The 20,534-nt window shown below is 41.6% G+C and overlaps 1 protein-coding gene across 1 annotated transcript; it reads right to left on the bottom strand.

Annotated features, from left to right (window-relative positions):
• Positions 1-3,739: 3,739 nt before the first annotated feature.
• On the bottom strand, positions 3,740-11,345 carry ccni2 (cyclin I family, member 2). The gene is made up of 7 exons (XM_014136808.2): positions 11,038-11,345; positions 9,113-9,260; positions 8,871-9,005; positions 8,705-8,779; positions 8,418-8,558; positions 6,624-6,860; positions 3,740-4,703 (listed from the first exon to the last, which is right to left on the bottom strand). Exons 2-7 carry the CDS (start codon positions 9,224-9,226, stop codon positions 4,353-4,355), a joined length of 1,053 nt encoding a protein of 350 aa, XP_013992283.1. The 5' UTR covers positions 9,227-9,260; positions 11,038-11,345; the 3' UTR covers positions 3,740-4,352.
• Positions 11,346-20,534: the final 9,189 nt, after the last annotated feature.

A 20,534-nucleotide genomic window follows, 5' to 3' on the forward strand; every position in this document is an offset into this window, starting at 1 on the left:
GTCATGTGCCTTTTACTGAGGAGTGGCTTCCGTCTGCCCACTCTCCCATAAAGGCCTGATTTGGTGGAGTGCTGCAGAGATGGTTGTCCTTTATGACCAAGGCCGATCTCCCCCGATTGCTCAGTTTGGCCGGGCAGTCAGCTCTAGGAAGAGTCTTGGTGGTTCCAAACTTCTTCCATTTAAGAATGATGGAGGCCACTGTGTTCTTGGGGACCTTCAATACTGCAGACATTTTTTGGTACCCTTCCCCAGATCTGTGCCTCGACACAATCCTGCCTCTGAGCTCTATGGACAATTGTTTCGACCTCATGGCTTAGTTTTTGCTCTGACATGCACTGTCAACTGTGGGACCTTACATAGACAGGTGTGTGCCTTCCCAAATAATGTATAATCAATTGAATTGACCACAGGTGGACTCCAATCAAGTTGTAGAAACATCTGAAGGATGATCAATGGAAACCGGATGCACCTGAGCTCGATTTTGAGTCTCTTAGCAAAGTGTCTGAATACTTATGTAAATAAGGTATTTATGTTTTTGAAGGTTTTCTCTTGTCGTTATGGGGTATTGTGTGAAGGTTGAGGAGGAAAAAATTATAATTAAATCAATTTTAGAACAAAGCTGTAACGTAACTGTGGAAAAAGTGAAGGGGTCTGAATACTTTCTGAATGAATATATATCCAGTAAAAAGTTTGGACACACCTACTCATTCAAGGGTTTTTCTTTATTTTGACTATTTTCTACATTGCAGAATAGTAGTGAAGACATCAACACTATGATGTAACACATATGGAATCATGTAGTAACCAAAAAAGTGTCAAACAAATCAAAATACATTTGATATTCTTCAAAGTAGCCGCCCTTTGCCTTGATGACAGCTATGCACACTCTTGGCATTCTCACAACCAGCTTCATTTCAATTAACAGGTGTGCTTTGTTAAAAGTTAATTTGTGGAATTTATTTTCTTAATGTGTTTGAGCAAATTAGTTGTGTTGTGACAAGGTAGGGGTGGTATACAGAAGATTGCCGTATTTGGTAAAAGTCCATATTATGGCAAGAACAGCTCAAACATTCAAAGAGAAACAACAGGCCATCATTACTTTAAGACATGAAGGTCAGTCAATGCGGAACATTTCAAGAACTTTGAAAGTTTCTTCAAGTGCAGTCACAAAAACCATCAAGCGCTATGATGAAAATGGCTTTCATGAGGACCACCACAGGACAGGAAGACCCAGAGTTACCTCTGCTGCAGAGGATAGGATAAAGTAATCCTTCTAACCCCCCCCCCCCCCCAAAAAAAAGATATAGATGTATCAATTTGTAAGTCACTCTGGATAAGAGCGTCTACTAAATGACGTAAATGTAAATGTAAATAAATTAATTTGAGTTAACTGCACCTCAGATTGCAGCCCAAATAAATGCTTCACAGAGTTCAAGTACCAGACACATCTCAACATCAACTGTTCAGAGGAGACTGTGTGAATCAAGCCTTCATGGTCGAATTGCTGCAAAGGAACTACTACTGAAGGACACCAATAAGAAAAAGAGACTTGCTTGGGCCAAGAAATACAAGCAATGGACATTAGACCAATGGACATTTTTCCTTTGGTCTGTAGTCCAAATTTGAGATTTTTGGTTCCAACCGCTGTCTTTGTGAGACGTGTGTGGGTGAACGGATGATCTCCGCATGTGTATTTCCCACCGTAAAAAACATGGAGGAGGGAGGCGTAAGGGTGCGGGGGTGCTTTGCTGGTGACACTGTCTGTGATTTATTTAGAAGCGATACGCCATCCCATCTGGTTTGGGCTTAGTGGGACTATCATTTGTTTTTCAACAGGACAATGTCCTTACACATCTCCAGGCTGTGTAAGGGCTATTTTACAAAGGAGAGTGCTGCATCGGATGACCTGTCCTCCACAATCCCCCGACCTCAACCAAATTGAGATGATTTGGGATGAGTCGGACCGCAGAGTGAAGGAAAAGCAGCCAACAAGTGGTCAGCATATGTGGGAACTCCTTCAAGACTGTTTGAAAAGCATTCCAGGTGAAGCTGGTTGAGAGAATGCCAAGTGTGCAACGCTGTCATCAAGTAAAAGGGTGGCTACTTTGAAGAATCTGAAATATAAAATATATTTGTGATTTGTTTAACACGTTTTTGGTGGCTACATGATTCCATATGTGTTATTTCATAGTTTTGATGTCTTCACTATTATTCTACAATGTATAAAATAGTAAAAATAAAAACAAACCCTTGAATAAGTAGGTGTTCTAAAACTTTTGACTGGTAGTTTATGTGGGAACTCCTTCAAGACTGTTGGAAAAGCATTCCTCGTGAAGCTGGTTGAGAGAATGCCAAGAGTGTGCAAAACTGTCATCAAGGTGAAGGGTGGCTACTTTGAAGAATATAAAATATATTAGTGATTAACACTTTTTTGGTTACTACATGTTTCCATATGTGTTATTTCATAGTTTTGATGTCTTCACTGTTATTCTACATTGTAGAAAATAGTCAAAATAAAGGATAACTCTTGAATGAGTAGGTGTGTCCAAACTTTTGACTGGTACTGTATTTCTACTACGGACTACTTGCTCCTCTTAATATTTCTATATTTTCTTAATTTAACTTTTTAGATTTGATATTACTGCACTGTTGGAGCAAGGAACACAAGCATTTCGTTACACATGCAATAACATCTGCTAAACGTTTATGCAACCAATAAAATGTGATTTGATTTTAACTTTGTGGCAACAGTTTGGAGAAGGCCCTTTCCAGTTCCAGTATGACAATGCTCCCGCCGTGCACAAAGCGAAGTCCAAACAGAAATGGTTTGTCGATCGGTGTGGAAGAAGTTGACTGGCCTCCACAGAGCCCTGACCTCAAGCCTGTTGGACATCTTTGGGAGGAATTAGAATGCCAACTGCGAGCCAGTCCTAATTTCCCAACATCAGTGCCCGACCTCACTCATGCTCTTGTGGCTGAATGGAAGCAAGTCCCCGCAGCAATGTTCCAACATTTAGTGGAAAGCCTTCCCAGAAGAGTGAAGGCTGTTATAGCAGGAAAGGGGGGGACCAACGCCATATTAATGCCCATGATTTTGGAATATGTTTGACAAGCAGGTGTCCACATACTGTTGGCCATGTAGTGTATGTGAAAACACCCTAAGATAGCGAGCCATGATCCCAAGGACTTTGACTGCCTCCGAATGGAGAAAGAGAACTGCTCATTTTTAGCCAATCACAAGGCTCATTTGAATTTCCTGATGCATCAGAAAAATTCTCTGCAAGGAGAGTGATTTAAGTTAAGATCTGGCATCTGTACACTAATTATATAAGTTGTAGACCAATAGAGCAAAATGGAGAGAGCCCATCTTATCCCTACAGTAAAAAGTATAACCCTCTGCTATTAAGAAGTAAACAACAGTGAAAGAGGAAGTTGCTGTGTGAGTTCTCCCCCACCACATGATTTACAACAAAAAAAGTTTACAAAAGGCTTGTACATTGTGGTCTTGAACCAACTCGAAGTAGAACAGAGAGCTGTCATCCATTTACCATGAACAATTGAAACAGCAGACTTAATAGAATGTGTGTATAGAATACATTATTTTTTCCAAAGTGTCTACATAACCTTCAAGTTTTATGATGGGTAGAAAGGGATGGATACATGTGGACAGCTTATTGAAAAGTCACAGATCTTGTTATTGTTTCAGTTACAAAGAAGAGATAGTGGTCATGAAACTGAATGTTTGTCATAGCTTTTATTCTGGAGATAACATAACAGTAACATAGCTGCCTTTTCTGACAACCAATGACATAAGAAATTAACACTTTTCACTTTGGAAAACAGTGTAACATCAACGACGGAACATGATTTACATTATAACTTGACAACAAAAAAAACATGTATTTCACAGTTGAAAGCACTACAATACTCCACTGTATCCCAAACATAACTTGTAAATGTTTAGCTATAATACTTCAGTTCAATGTGGTAAGTAAAGAGGCACGTTATAACAGTTCCACACATTGGGATGTGACTAACTTTAAATGAAAGAATACATGTCTTTGCAGCACTGTTATTTGTAATCAAAGCATTTTGTAAAAATAGCTATAGTGATTAACTTGTTTGAAAGATCAACAGAACAAACATGTTTTAGTACAACAAAGTAAAAACAAAAGATGAGTCTTGAAAAATATAATTATAAAATTATATGTATATAAAAAGCTCCTCTAAATATCAAAGTGCTGAATAGGTCATGGAAGAGGCAATACCAAGTTCCTGACAAGGTATTCTTGGTCCTCAACAAAATAAAAACAATCCCCAACACATGCAGACAAGTTCAGTCCAACAGGATATTAGCTCACAGCAGGGTGGAGAGGTGGGCAGGGGGACACATTCTTCTGGTGGGCCTCATGGAGGATTTTAGTATCACTGTCCCCGTCGACCTCCAGAGCCAACCCCTCGTTGTATAGGCACCTAAAACCATCGTAGAACTTGTCTGTATCCCCCTCCCCCTGGCTTCCCTTTCCCCTCCTGGTCTGCCCGAGACCCGGTCTGCCCGCAGGCTCCCAGGACACCTCATTCTGAAGCTTGGTCATCTTGGTGCTGTCAAATATGTACACTGCATTGGCTGGTAGGGAGAACTCCAGGCTGGTGAGGTATTCGTCCACCATCTCCTTGCAGTGGATGAACTCCGTGCTCTGAATCTGGAGCAGAAAAACAAAACACTGAGTGATTTCCTCATACATGGCAAACGGGTTTAGTAAAAATGAAAACACCTCATGACAGTTGTCGATTGTGTGGGATCCATTGTTTTTAACTCAACAGTAATAAAAAAATAAGATTGAAATATAGAAAAATGTTATGGACAGCAATGTTTTTCTAACCAGGAACGTACAAATACAAAGACCAAATACAAAAGAAAAGTGAGAAAAAAAGTGTTATTGTGAACTGAAAGAAAGATTTATAGTATCTGTCAAAAGTTTGGACACACCTACTCATTCCAGGGTTTCTTTATTTTTACTATATTTCTACATTGTAGAATAATAGTGAAGACATCAAAACTATGAAATAACACATATAGAATCATGTGGTAACCAAAAAAAGTGTTAAACAAATGAAAATATATTTGAGATTCTTCAAAGTAACCACCGTTTGCCTTGACAGCTTTGCACACTTTTGGCATTCTCCCAACCAGCTTCATGAGGTAGTCACCTGGAATGCATTTCAATTAACAGGTGTGCTTTATTAAAAGTTAATTTGTGGAATTTCTTTCCTTAATGGATTTGAGTCAATCAGTTGTGTTGTGAAAAGATAGGGGTGGTATACAGAAGATAGCTCTATTTGGTAAAAGTCCATATTATGGCAAGAACAGCTCAAATAAGCAAAGAGAAACGACAGCTCATCATTACTTTAAGACATGAAGGTCAGTCAATACAGAACATTTCAAGAACTTTGAACGTTTCTTCAAGTGCAGTTGCAAAAACCATCAAGCGCTATGATGAAACTGGCTCTCATGAGGATTGCCACAGGAAAGAAAGACCCAGAGTTACCTCTGCTGCAGAGGATAAGTTCATTAGAGTTACCAGCCTCAGATTGCAGCCCAAATACATGCTTCACAGAGTTCAAGTAGACACATCTCAACATCAACTGTTCAGAGGAGACTCAGGCCTTCATGGTTGAATTGCTGCAAAGAAACCACCACTAAAGGACACCAATAATAAGAAGAGACTTGCTTGGGCCAAGAAACATGAGCAATGGACATTAGACCGGTGGAAATCTGTCCTTTGATCTGATGAGTCCAAATGTAATATTTTTGGTTCCAACTGCTGTGTCTTTGTGAGATGCAGAGTAGGTGAATGAATTATCTCTGCATGTGTGGCTCCCACCGTGAAGCATGGAGGTGTGATGGTGCTTTGCTGGTGACATTATCTTTGATTTATTTAGAATTCAAGGCACACTTAACCAGCATGGCTACCACAGCATTCTGCAGCGATATGCCATCCAATCTGGTTTGCGCTTAGTGGCACTATCATTTGTTTTTCAACAGGACAATGACCCAACACACCTTCAGGCTGTGTAACAGCTATTTGACCAAGGAGAGTGATGGTGCTGCATCAGATGACCTGGCCTCCACAATCACCAGACTTCAACCCAATTGAGATGGTTTGGGATGAGTTGGATCGCAGAGTGAAGGAAAAACAGCCAACAAGTCCTCAGCATATGTGGGAACTCCTTCAAGACTGTTGGAAAAGCATTCCAGGTGAAGCTGGTTGAGAGAATGCCAAGAGTGTGTACAGCTGTCAAAGGCTACTTTGAAGAATCTCACAAAATATTTTTAGATTTTTTTTAACACTTTTGGTTACTACATGATTCCATGTGTTATTTCACAGTTTTGATGTCTTCACTATTATTCTACAATGTAGAAAATATTACAATCAAAGAAAAACCCTGGGATGAGTAGGTGTGTCAACTTTTGACTTGTAATATGGTCCAACATACTTCCCTAATGTTTACTGACATGAGAACCAACTTGGTTGCAAACACAAAAGCATGACAGCAAACAGCCAAGTGTTTTTAACAGTGTGAGGGGTGGTAGCTCCAATGGGAGATGTTGCGTGTCTTACCTGTGCTTTCTTCAGCAGATCGGTGAAGACTGAGAACCAGTCTGGGGTGAGTCTCTCCAACTCCAAGGTAATGATGGCCAAGGCTAGTGTGGAGCCCTTGAACTGTGATAGCTGGTGGCAGGCCATACAGTGCTGCACCTGCCTAGTCCACAATGCCACCTGGAGGCAAGGCCTCTTCTGAGAATGAGCACCCACAGACGAAAGGTGGGGATGGCCAGAGATCAACAGGGCATGGAACTGCAATAATCACAAAATACAGAAGATGGAGACCATCATTAATACATATCCACTGTTTCATTCATTCATTCGTCACAATCATATCGATCATGGACAACTTTCCACATCTTCTCTTTAACAGCCATTCCCATAGTACATTATCTTCTTAGTAACCCCCCCATCTGCCCCCTTTCCTTGCCTGGGGTGTGATGCCCTCTTTGCTGTGTGCAGTGCTAGTCTGTCTCCCTGTTTTAAGACTGTTAGTGTAAAACCAACATGGGGGGCTACATTTGTAATGCCCAAACCTTTTTTCTTCTTCTCTTTGTCACAAAATTGTGAATGCATTTGCATGTCTCCACTCTTTAACAAATAGTCAGCCATGTTGTTTGCGCAAAGAAAAACTTTAGAATTTCAGGTTGTCGTTTAACAGATATAATGGAAATGTTGAAAGAGCTCATCTTTGAATCCACAGCTCAATCATACAACTGTGTTATGGTGGAAAGTATGTGACAATATTCCTGTAGTACCCATTGTTGTTTGAAAGACAATGGAGATATGACCACTATTTTGGTTGCTGAATGCAAAGTACATTTTCAGGGGAATGTAATTGTTGGAAAGTTTATTTGAAAAGTATTAGAGAATTTATTTTTATTTAACTAGATTTTTTTTGTATTTTTGTAATAAACCTATTGTGAGCTAGGACAATATGGAATAGTTCTTATGGATTAAACTATAATCTACACACAACTAACTGGTGAGACATTCATCGATCTCTGAAATGTTTCAATATTCAGAACAATCTTATGTTAAAATTTGAAGAAATTCTCACATTGGCTCTGGTGTGAAACAATGAAACCGCCCTAAACGTTTTACTTCACACCAATAGAATTCTGTTCAAGGATGTTGGCCAATGGCTGTGGTCTGCCATGGTAACATTGCAGAGACGTCTACTACTAGACTTGAGGATGAAATATGTCTGGTAATAGTTAGTGTTTGAGGCTTATTTGACTTCCAGTTTGTGGTGTGTAGTATAAAGTATGGATCTTTCCAAGATGTCAAACTCCAGTGTGCCATAAACAATCTATACAGCATGGCATTTTTTATGACAGTAAATATGCATACATGACAGCACGGTACTATTCCAATTAATCTAATTTTATTTAACCTTTTAACTAGGCAAGTCTAGGCAAATTGTTATTTATGTTAAGATTGTACTTGAAAGTGGGTTAGGGTTGGACAAATGCTATCTTAAAAGCCTCTCCCCTTGTTAAATAACAGTGTTCTACTTTCTGCTTTACTGCTGGAGGTAAATCAGATAAGTGCCTTGGCTTGATCTATGCTCTAAATTGCACTTAATCACTAAGTTTTAGATGACCGCTTGTCAATGGTGTCAGGTGTGGACAGAGACATATCACAGGTGGACACAAGTCAAATCAATGCACAATTTCTAGGACCAATACTCTATCGGGGAGAAGTTAACATTGGCCATCTTTGACAAGATGAAGTGTGTGTTCCCTTGTGCTTTTGTACTGTGTTTGAGCCTGTCAAAGCAGTGAGGACGTATTAACTGCTACTTACGATGTGAATGAAGTCGATTGGCGTTGCGATATACAGGTCCCAGTTCAGCTTATCTAGTATGATCCTCTCCATGCGAAGAATCTCCGCTGTTGAAAAGTTGCATCCGCTCTGCACAACAAGGCCCTTGACTGATCCAATCACCTGTTTCAACAGACATCAGCAAGGGAGCTAATAAACATATTGTATTAAACTAGCGTTGTGTTTTATTTTGATTATAAGAAAGAATAAACTTATGGTCACTATGTTCAATTATGTTTTCATAAACTTCCAAGAGATAAAAATCCCACCTCATCTTCCTCATTGATTTTTGCTGAGAGAATCAGAGAGGTGAAGGCGATACACTTCAGGTATTTGGGCGGGGCCTGAAACAGAAGACAGAAGGTGATTTAGCACCTCTATAATTTAGCAGAATGTGAGCTGTGAATTATTTTCAAGAACAGAAGATTTCCATACCTTCACTGTTGCTAGAAGTCTATTCAGAACACAGCCTCCAAGAGCAAATGTTTCTTGACAGAAGTTGAACAGTCTGCACATTTCACCCAGCCACAGGATCACATCTTGCAGTTGGAATGGGGTAATGTCAGTACCCTGTGTGCAATGGAAAGAATCAAGAGGTCAGAACTTTGCAGGGGTGTGTGGTGAATGTGTCAGACTGTGTCAAACATTAGGCTCAGTCAAGATGGTAGCCCATATACCTGAATGCAGCTGTTCTTGAAGACTGGCACTTTCCAGAGGCGATTCTCCCTGCCCAGTGCATCCTCCAATAACGCCACCAACCGTTGGTTCTCTGCAGCTCCTGGGTTCTTCATTGTGACCTTGGTGCCGGCCAGAGTTCCCCACCACCTAAGAAGGACACACCGTGTAGTGTTACAGGCCATGCCATTTACAGTGGGAGAATGAAATGGATCACATTACAGCTAAACACAACTTCATAGGTTACATTGAAAGTCAAAGTCATAGATACTTTGCAACGAAACCTTTTCTGAAATGTCCAATCAATAGCCCAAGGTTCTCCTTTCTTCTTCACAAAGGGTTAATGTAATGTCACTTTCCCCAGGCTAGAAATGTCTAATTTGGATAGTCTAATTCTAAACAACTGATTTCTGAGCAAAATGTGTCAACCAGTGGAGTAAAGTACTTAAGTAGTACTTTAAAGTATTTTTCACTTAATATGTTTTTTGAGGTATCTGTACTTCACTACATTCCTAAAGAAAACATTGTACTTTTTACTTCATACATTTTCCCTGACAACCCAAAGTACTAGTTATATATTGAATGCTTAGCAGGACAGGAAAATTGTGAAATTCACACTTATCAAGAGAACACGTGGTCATCCCAACTGCCTATGTTCTGGCAGACTCACTAAACACAAATGCATCTTTTGTAAATAATGTGAGTGTTGGAGTGTGCCCCTGGCTATCTGGAAATTTGCTTTGCTTAATATAAGGAATATGAAATTATTTAGACTTTTACTTTTGATACTTAAGTATATCTTCGCAATTAAGTATCAAAAGTAAATGTAAGTATATTTAAAACTTTTAGTTAAAATACTTTTAGACTTTTACTCAAGTAGTATTTTACTGGGTGACTTTCACTTTTACTTGACTAACTTTCTATTAAGGTACTTTTACTCAAGTATGACGATTGGGTACTTTTTCCACCACTGGTGTCAACCTAATCGGCCTGGTCGTCTCATAGACTAGACTTAACATAGACACTCATTAGTATATGTTAGGTTTGGAATGGTTACATAAAACAGAAGGTTACTTAAAGCTGGGACCCTACAAAATTAACATAGAAATGTGACTTATAGTCATTCTAGTCGAACGTAAGTCTAGGCGGTAGATCTGTTCTATGTGTACTATTTCTATGCTTCCCATTATTAAGTTTCATTTTTGCGTCTTTTACTTTCGGTGTTGTACACCAGTTTCAAACAGATGAAAATACAATGATTTTGGTTATGGATGGGTAGGTGTGTAACTCAAAGGTTGCGTATTCGAATCTTATCACGGACAACTTTAGCAACTACTTAACATGTTACGTAACCCTTCCTAACCACCTAGCTAATGTTAGCCACAACAAATTGGAATTCCTAAAATATCAAACATATTGCAAATTCTTAATATATTGTACCAATTGCAATTCGTAAAATATACGAATTGTAATTCGTGACATATAATACGAAATGGATGACGGACGGACGACATCCACAAATGAATACATACGAAACCTAACATATTCTAAATGGAGGGCAATATCTTTACATTTACTATGTTAAGTCTACCCCTGAGTCAGGTTGCAGCAATGGATTGTACATAAGCACCGAAGAGATTTTTCAACAGTGTACAAAAGCATACAGCGCTCCATTGATAGATTGACTAGGCAGGAAATCATGAAATAAGCGTTACATTCTTGTTAAGGCACGCCATTTTTTGATTTTCGTATGCTGTGTGCAACGATTTTGCACATTCATAAGTTATTCACTTTTGCTTGTGCATAAAAACAAGACATATGGGCGGGATAGTGAACAGCTGCAGCTGAAGTCAATTGCTTTTGTTTTGCATCTCAGATGCTGCCGTGATATCTTTCTACCCTTTATTTCTTCAATTAGTCTTCTTACCTTTCGAAATGCAGATATGTTCTTCGACAACAGGCGCATTTATATTCCGGTTTTAATCGTCCATGTTTACCAAAGCAAGATTATGCAATCAAACAAGATGGAATTTGTCAGTAACAATAGTACAGGATTTCCTCGCAATCTAGTTCACAACCAAATAAAAGACACATACTTAATTTCATACAGTCTTATACGGATGTATAAACACTACATAAAAATGATTAAAAAAAATAAAGACTGCACATAAGAGAGAAACAACATCTAGCCCAGCAGCGACTGTTTTGAATGCCCCTGACTCCGCCTATCTTTTCATCATGTCCGTAATAAAACATTGTGTTAGTGGGGCAAACATACGGGATCCGTTACACAAAATGGTCGAGCCTCCACCGAAAATGTCCCTACAACATGTACTATAAAATACTATTAAGTAATATTATTTGGGCTAGGCTACTTTTATCATGTGCATGAAACGAATCGTCTGATTTTGGGCATTGTGTTTCAAACAATGAAACCTTATCGGGTTGTTTTCCTTCTGCAGCACTCTCTGAGCCAGAGACAAAGGAGACATAACATTATGAGGGCCCCCAGCCCCTATAACAGTGGTCGGATGTTATGGGTAGACTAAGCTTGCCGGTTGTTCTCCCTCAAGCACTAGGCCTTCTTTTCATAAATTACCACAATTCTAGATATTTTTTTAAGGAACAAGAACACAACACAAAAACAACTGTAAGCATAGATGTTGTTAGGCTACTGCATAGAGGATGGAAAGAATATGACCATCTACGGACATTACATAAATCAGTTACTACAAAACAAGTAGGCATAATACCGCTGTTGCAGAAATGCATATTTGCCATAGATAACATTTCTGGTGAAGGGTGCACTTGCGGCCTGCAATTCGGGACGTTCCTACATCTATACTTCTATTGGTAAATGTTTAAGCTAGGACAGGCGGGAGGCGAGGGCAATCCAATACATTAGGTGGCGTTAATGCACAACGTTATTGTGCATTAACGCCACCTAATGTATTGGATTGCCCTCGCCTCCCGCCTGTCCTAGCTTAAACATTTACCAACGGATACCAGCCGCCGATAAACACCACTGAAGAAGAGGCTAGTAACTAGCCGTACACCATTAGACAGTGTCCTTTGTTCCCGCCTGTCGAGCATTGTTTTCTGCAGTTCCGTAAACGACGGCAGGGGGCATGTGTTCAGCAGGCGGTAGCGAAGGACACTGTGTGCTAGCTTAGCCAGCTAGTCCGGTACACAGCAGGCGGGAGGCGGTGGCGACCCCGTGAACTAGCATGCTAGCTATAGCTTCAATGATTTTTGCAGTTCGTTCCAGTCATTGGCAGCAGAGAACTGGAAGGAAAAGCGGCCAAAGGAGGAATTGGCTTTGGGGGTGACCAGTGAGATATACCTGCTGGAGCGCGTGCTACGGGTGGGTGCTCCTATGGTGACCAGTGAGCTGAGATAAGGCGGGGCTTTACATAGTAAAGACTTGTAGATGACCTAGAGCCAGTGGGTTTGGCGACGAGTATGAAGCGATGGCCAGCTAACGAGAGCGTACAGGTCGCAGTGGTGGGTAATATATGGGGCTTTGGTTACAAAACAGATGGCACTGTGATAGACTGCATCCAATTTGTTGAGTAGAGTGTTGGAGGCTATTTTATAAATGACATCGCAGAAGTCGAGGATCGGTAGGATGGTCAGTTTTACGAGGGTATGTTTGGCAGCATGAGTGAAGGATGCTAGTTTGCGAAATAGGAATTGGATTGGAGATGCTTAATGTGAGTCTGGAAGGAGAGTTTACAGTCTAGCCAGACACCTAGTTATTTGTAGTTGTCCACATATTCTAAGTCAGAACCGTCCAGAGTAGTGATGCTGGAGGGGCGGGCAGGTGCGGGCAGCGATCGGTTGAAGAGCATGCATTTAGTTTTACTTGCATTTAAGAGCAGTTAGAGGCCACGGAAGGAGAGTTGAATAGCATTGAAGCTCGTCTGGAGGTTAGTTAACACAGTGTCCAAAGAAGGGCCAGAAGTATACAGAATGGTGTCGTCTGCGTAGAGGTGGATCAGAGAATCACCAGCAGCGAGAGCGACATCATTGAGGTTTACAGAGGAGAAAGTCGACCCAAGAATTGAACCCTGTGGGACCCCCATAGACACTGCTAGAGGTCCGGACAACAGGCCCTCCAATTTGACACACTGAACTCTATCAGAGAAGTAGTTGGTGAACCAGGCGAGGCAATCATTTGAGAAACCAAGGCTGTTGAGTCTGCCAATAAGAATGTGGTGATTGACAGAGTCGAAAGCCTTGGCCAGGTCGATAAATACGGCTGCACAGTAATGTCTCTTATCGATGGCGGTTATGATATCGTTTAGGACCTTGAGCGTGGCTGAGGTGCACCCATGACCAGCTCTGAAACCAGATTGCATAGCGGAGAAGGTAAGGTGGGATTCGAAATGGTTGGTAATCTGTTTGTTAACTTGGCATTCAAAGACCTTAGAAAAGCAGGGTAGGATAGATATAGGTCTGTAGCAATTTGGGTCAAGAGTGTCTCCCCCTTTGAAGAGGGGGATGACCGCGGCAGCTTTCCAATCTTTGGGAATCTCAGACGATACGAAAGAGAGGTTGAACAGGCTATTAATAGGGGTTGCAACAATTTCGGCAGATCATTTTAAAAAGAGAGGGTCCAGATTGTCTAGCCCGGCTGATTTGTAGAGGTCCAGATTTTGCAGCTCTTTCAGAACATCAGATATCTGGATTTTGGTGAAGGAGAAGTGGGGGAGGTTTGGGCGAGTTGCTGTGAGGAGTGCAGGGCTGTTGGCCGGGGTAGGGTTAGCCAGGTGGAAAGCATGGCCAGCCGTAGAAAAATGCTTATTGAAATTCTCAATTATAGTGGATTTATCGGTGGTGACAGTGTTTCCTAGCCTCAGTGCAGTGGGCAGCTAGGAGGAGGTGCTCTTATTCTCCGTGGACTTTACATTGTCCCAGAACATTTTTGAGTTTGTGCTACAGGATGCAAATTTCTGCTTGAAAATTCTAGCCTTAGCTTTCCTAACTGCCTGTGTATATTGGTTCCTAACTTCCGTGAAAAGTTGCATATCACGGGGGCTATTCGATGCTAACGCAGAATGCCACAGGATGTGTTTGTGCTGGTCAATGGCAGTCAGGTCTGGAGAGAACCAAGGGCTATATCTGTTCCTGGTTAAAAAAAATGAAAGGGGCATGCTTATTTAAAATGGTGAGGAAGGCACTTTTAAAGAATGACCAGGAATCCTCTACTGATGGGATGTGGTCAATATCCTTCCAGGATACCTGGGCCAGGTCGATTAGAAAGGCCTGCTCGCTGAAGTGTTTTAGGGAGCGTTTGGTAGTGATGAGGGGTGGTCATTTGACCGCAGACCCGTTATGGATGCAGGCAATGAGGCAGTGATTGCTGAGATCTTGGTTGAAAACAGCAGAGGTATATTTGGAGGGTAAATTGGCTAGGATGATATCTATGAGGGTGCCCGTCTTTACGGATTTGGGGTTGTACCTGGTGGGTTCATTGATAATTTGTGAGAGATTGAGGGCATCAAGCCTAGATTGTAGGATGGCCGGGGTGTTAAGGATGTCCCAGTTTAGGTCACCTAGCAGCACGAGCTCTGAAGATAGATGGGGGGCAATCAGTTCCATATGGTATCCAGGGCACAGCTGCGGGCAGAGGGTGGTCTATTGCAAGTGGCAACGGTGAGAGACTTGTTTCTGGAAAGGTGGATTTTTAAAAGTAGAAGCTCAAATTGTTTGGGTACAGACCTGGATAGTAAGACAAAACTCTGCAGGCTATCGCTGCAGTAGGTTGCAACACCGCCCCCTTTGACAGTTCTATCTTGTCGGAAAATGTTATAGTTAGGGATGGAAATTTCAGGGGTTTTGGTGGTCTTCCTGAGCCAGGATTCAGACACGGCTAGGACATCCGGGTTGGCAGAGTGTGCCTAGGCAGTGGATAAAACAAACTTAGGGAGGAGACTTCTAATGTTAACATGCATGAAACCAAGGCTTTTACGGTTACAGAAGTCAACAAATGATAGCACCTGGGGAATGGAGCTACTCCTCCAGAGGAACATTGGAGGAGTAGGATAAGGGTACGGCTAAAGGCTAAAATATCTGGTCATCTAGTACGTTCAGAACAGAGAGTAAAAGGAGCAGATTTCTGGGCACGGCAGAATAGATTCAAGGCATAATGTACAGACAAAGGTATGGTAGGATGTGAATACAGTGAGGGTAAAGCTGTGCATAGAGTGACGATGAAAGAGATATTGTCTCTAGAAATATCATTTAAACCAGGTGATGTCACCGCATACTTGAGGGGGGGTGGGAGTTCTGCAGGAATGCCCACATGCAGGAACGCCCTGAATTACAGGCTGCACAGTATTGACGTTTTGGACGACCAAAAATACTTTTGGTTATGGAAAATATATTTCCCTGCTGTTTAGATGGTGATTCTATACACTATACTGGTTTGTTTTGTCACATAAACTGAAATTATGTGAACTATTAGAATTTTAGCAACCAGGAAATGATGAAGCGATTTCTCCATAGTGCATCTTTATTGACATAAAAGTCAGTGCAGCGCAATGCTTTCACAACTGTGTTGGTGTGTTTGGACCATGATAGGTCCTTAGTGATGTGGGCATCGAGGAACTTGAAGCTCTTGACCCGCTCCACTACAGTCCCATCGATGTGAATGGGGACGTGCTCGGCCCTCCATTTCCTGTCGTCCACGATAAGCTCCTTTGCCTTGCTGACGTTGAGGGAGAGGTTGTTGTCCTGACAACACACTGTCAGGTCTCTGACCTCCTTAATGATGGTGTTGGAGTCGTGCGTGGCCAAGCTGTTGTTGGTAAATAGGGAGCACAGGAGGGGAAGAAGAACGCACCCCTGAGTGTAGGCGACAAAACATCCACCATGCTGACCCTCACCACCTGGGAGTATCCTGTCAGGAAGTCCAGGATCCAATTGCAAAGGGAGGTGTTCGGTCCTAGGGTCCTTAGTTTTGTGATGAGCTTGGAGGGCACTATGGGGTTGACCGCTGAGCTGTAGTCAATGAACAGCCTTCTTACGTAGGTGTTCCTTTTGTCTAGGTGGGAAAGGGCTGTGTGGAGTGCAATAGAAATTGCGTCATCTGTGGATCTGTTTGGGCAGTATGCGAATTGGAGTGGGTCCAGGGTGTCTGGGATGATGGTGTTGATGTGAGCCATAACCAACCTTTCAAAGCATTTTATGGCCACAGATGTGAGTGCTAGGGGGTGATAATCATTTAGACAGGTTACCTTGGCATTCTTGGGCACATGGACTATGGTGGTCTGCTGGAAACAGATATTACAGACTAGGTCAGGGACCAGTTGAAAATGTCAGTGAAGGCACTTGCCAGCTTGTCAGCGCATGCTCTGAGTACACATCCTGGTAATCCATTTGGCCCTGCGACCTTGTGAATGTTAACGTATTTAAAGGTCTTTCATCGGCTATGGAGAGTGAGATCACACAGTTGTCCAAAACAGCGGGTGCTCTCATGCATGGTTCAGTGTTGCTAGCCTCGAAGCGAGCATATAAGGTATTTAGCTCATTTGGTAGGGTGCAGCTGGGCAGCTTGCAGCTGGGTTTCCCTTTGTAATCCGTGATAGTTTGCAAGCCTGACACATCTGACGAGTGTCATAGCCGGAGTAGTCGGATTCGATCTTAGTCCTGTATTGACACTTTTCCTGTTTGATTGTTCGTCGGAGGGCATAGTGGGATTTCTTATAAGCGTTCGGATTAGTGTCTCACTCCTTGAAAGTGGCAGCTCTAGCCTTTAGTTCAGGGCAGATGTTGCCTTTAATCCATGGCTTCTAGTTGGGATATGTAGGTACGGTCACTGTGGGGACGATGTCGTCGATGCACTTATTAAAACCTGTTGGGGCAAGGGGGCAGTATTTTCACGGCCGGATAAAAAACGTACCCGATTTAAACTGGTTACTACTCTTTCCCAGAAACGAAAATATGCATATAATAGTAGGATTTGATAGAAGACACTCTAAAGTTTCTAAAACTGTTTGAAAGGTGTCTGTGAGTATAACATAACTCATATGGCAGGCCAAAACCTGAGAAGATTCCATGCAGGAAGTGCCCTTTCTGACAATTTGTTGTCCTTCTGTTGCATCTCTATCGAAATTACAGCATCTGTGCTGTTACGTGACACTTTCTAAGGCTTCCATTGGCTCTCTAAAGCCATCAGAAAGCAGAATGACGCATCTCCTGTCTCTGGGCAAAGTACAGCAGCAGAGTTTGTAAGTGGCCTGCCTGGGGACAGTGACACTGGAGATGCACGTTCACGAGACTTCGCCATTTTTTTCTTTCTCTCTTTGAATGAATACAACGTTGTCCGGTTGGAATATTATCGCTATTTTACGAGAAAAATAGCATAAAAATTGATTTTAAACAGCGTTTGACATGCTTCTAAGTACGGTAATGGAATATTTAGAATTCTGTTGTCACGAAATGCGCTTGCGCGTTACCCTTCGGATAGTGACCTGAACGCACGAACAAAATGAAGGTATTTGGATATAACTATGGATTATTTGGAACCAAAACAACATTTGTTGTTGAAGTAGAAGTCCTGGGAGTGCATTCTGACGAAGAACAGAAAAGGTAATCCAATTTTTCTAATATTAATTCTGAGTTTAGGTTGTCCCAAACTTGGTGGGTGTCAAATTAGCTAGCCTGTGATGGCCGAGCTATGTACTCAGAATATTGCAAAATGTGCTTTCGCCGAAAAGCTATTTTAAAATCTGACATAGCGTTTGCATAAAGGAGTTCTGTATCTATAATTCTTAAAAGAATTGTTATGTATTTTGTCAACGTTTATCGTGAGTAATTTAGTAAATTCACCGGAAGTTTTCGGTGTGTATGCTAGTTCTGAACATCACATGCTAATGTAAAAAGCTGTTTTTTGATATAAATATGAACTTGATTGAACAAAACATGCATGTATTGTATAACATACTGTCCTAGGAGTGTCATCTGATGAAGATCATCAAAGGTTAGTGCTGCATTTAGCTGTGGTTTTGGTTTTTGTGACATATATGCTTGCTTTGAAAATGGCTGTGTGATTATTTCTGGCAGGGTACTCTCCTGACATAATCTAATGTTTTGCTTTCGCTGTAAAGCCTTTTTGAAATCGGACAACGTGGTTGGATTAACGAGAGTCTTATCTTTCAAATGGTGTAAAATAGTCATATGTTTGAGAAATTGAAGTTATAGCATTTTTTAGGTATTTGTATTTCGCGCCACGCGATTCCACTGGCTGTTGAATAAGGTGGGGCGCTAACGTCCCACTGGCCCAGAGAGCTTAATGAAGCCAGTGACTGATGTGGTAAACTCCTCAATGTCATCGGATGAATCCCAGAACATATTCTAGTCTGTGCTAGCAAAACAGTCCTGTAGCTTAGCATCCGCTTCATCAGAACACTTACATATTGTGCGCGTCACTGGTACTTCCTGTTTGAGTTTTTGCTTGTAAGCAGGAACCAGGAGGATAAAGTTATGGTAATATTTGCCAAATGGAGGGTGAGGGAGAGCTTTGAAAGATCCCTTTGTGTGGAGTTAAGGTGATCTAGAGTTTTTTTCCCCTCTAGTTGCATTTCTACATGCTGATAGAAACGATGTAAGACGGATTTGCATTAAAATCACCAGCCACTAGGACCGTTGCCTCTGGGTAAGCATTTTCTTGTTTGCTTCTGGCCATATACAGCTCATTGAGTGCAGTTTTAGTGCCAGCATCGGTTTGTGGTGGTAAGTAGACAGCTACGAAAAATATAGATGAAAACTCTTTTGGTAAATATTATGGTCTACAGCGTATCATGAGGTATTCTAACTCAGGCAAGCAGAACCTTGAGACTTCCTTAATATTAGAGATTGCGCACCAGCTGTTGTTAACAAAGCGACACACCACACCCCCTGAGTTTACACAACGCCGACGTTCTGTCCTGCCGATGTATAGAAAACAGCTACATTTGTATTTTCCATGTCATTTGTATTTTCCATGTCAGCCACGACTCGGAGAAACATATTACAGTTCGATCACGTTGGAAGGATAGTTTCGAACGGAGCTCGTCCAGTTTATTCTCCAGTAATTGCACGTTCGCCAGTAGAATGGAGGGTAGAAGCGCTTTACGATGTAGTCTTGTCAGGTATCCCGCATGCCGGCCTCTATTTAGATGCACTATTGTAAAGTGGTTGTTCCACTGGATATTATAAGGTGAATGCACCAATTTGTAAGTCGCTCTGGATAAGAGCGTCTGCTAAATGACTTAAATGTAAATGTATAATGCCCCCTCTTCCTTCTTCGAGTGTCCGGGATTTGGGCCTGGACCGGGATGAGCAGTATGTAATTCGCATCCTATTCACACATCAAGTAGAAATTCTCATCCAAATTGAGGTTAGTGATTGCTGTTCTGACGTCCAGAAGCACTTTTCGGTCAAAGGAAATTATGGCGGAAACATTATGCACAAAAAAGTTAAGATCAGCTAAAAAAAAACACAAAATTGCACAATTGGTCAGAAGCCCGTAAAACGGTTTTGGAAACCTTTGGAACTTAACTTTCATATAAGAGAGAAATAATCTTTAAAATACAAAAGATACACTTACTGTGCAGTTTAGCAAAGTTGCACCCGGCTGTTTTCACACACCGCCTCGGCTATTACACATCCTCTCACCTTGAGCTAGCTTTCCATTGGACCATTCTATTCCACATTTCCAGCTGGTTCGCATATGTCTCTCACAATACGGATATCATTGCTTGCGCGATAGAACAGCAGAGTACAATTTTTTTTTTTTATTACGTTGCTGGATGCTCCTTTTCAAAAAACGAAACAAAAACAATAACAAATGAGCCTGGGGCGACCAGTGGCACTGTTTTACCTTTTGCCATTAAGAGTTTTTGTAGGAAACAGGGCCGGCCCAAGCCTTTTGGGGCAATTATATAACTCATTTAATGCAATTCTACTAATTTTGCCATGGGGTTGAGAGGAACAGTTGCAGTTTTACAGCTAATTCCCTGCAATTTTACACATTTTGCCATGGAGTTGAGAGAAATGTTTGTAGTTTTAAAGCTAATTCCATGCAATTCTACACGTTTTGCTATGGGGTGGAGAGAAATGTTTGCAGTTTTAAAGTTAATTTCCTGAAATTCTAGACATTTTGCCATGACTTATGCCATATTAATATGATATCTGGGTGAGAGTGACTAACAAAATCAATGGAGGCCCCCTGGAGGTCAGGACCCCTGGGCACATGCCCTTGGTGCCCAGTCTGTCACACCCTGATCAGTTTCACCTGTCCTAGTTATTGTCTCCACCCCCTCCAGGTGTCGCTTATTTTCCCCAGTGTATTTATCCCTGTGTTTCCTGTCTCTCTGTGCCAGTTCGTCTTGTATGTTAGTCAAGTCAACCAGCGTATTTTTCCCATACTCCTTTTGC

The sequence above is a fragment of the Salmo salar genome, chromosome ssa13 (genome assembly GCF_905237065.1).
Source record: "Salmo salar chromosome ssa13, Ssal_v3.1, whole genome shotgun sequence".
NCBI lineage: Eukaryota > Metazoa > Chordata > Actinopteri > Salmoniformes > Salmonidae > Salmo > Salmo salar.

Bases quoted from the DNA above. Each gene is read 5' to 3' on its own strand.
- ccni2 (XM_014136808.2), bottom strand. From the start codon at position 9,226: ATGAAGAACCCAGGAGCTGCAGAGAACCAACGGTTGGTGGCGTTATTG. The intron at 8,780-8,870 runs GTATGGAAATCT...CTTCTGTTTCAG, and splicing joins GACTTCTAGCAACAGTGAAG to GCCCCGCCCAAATACCTGAA. The intron at 6,861-8,417 runs GTAAGTAGCAGT...TGATTATTGCAG, and splicing joins CAATCGACTTCATTCACATC to TTCCATGCCCTGTTGATCTC.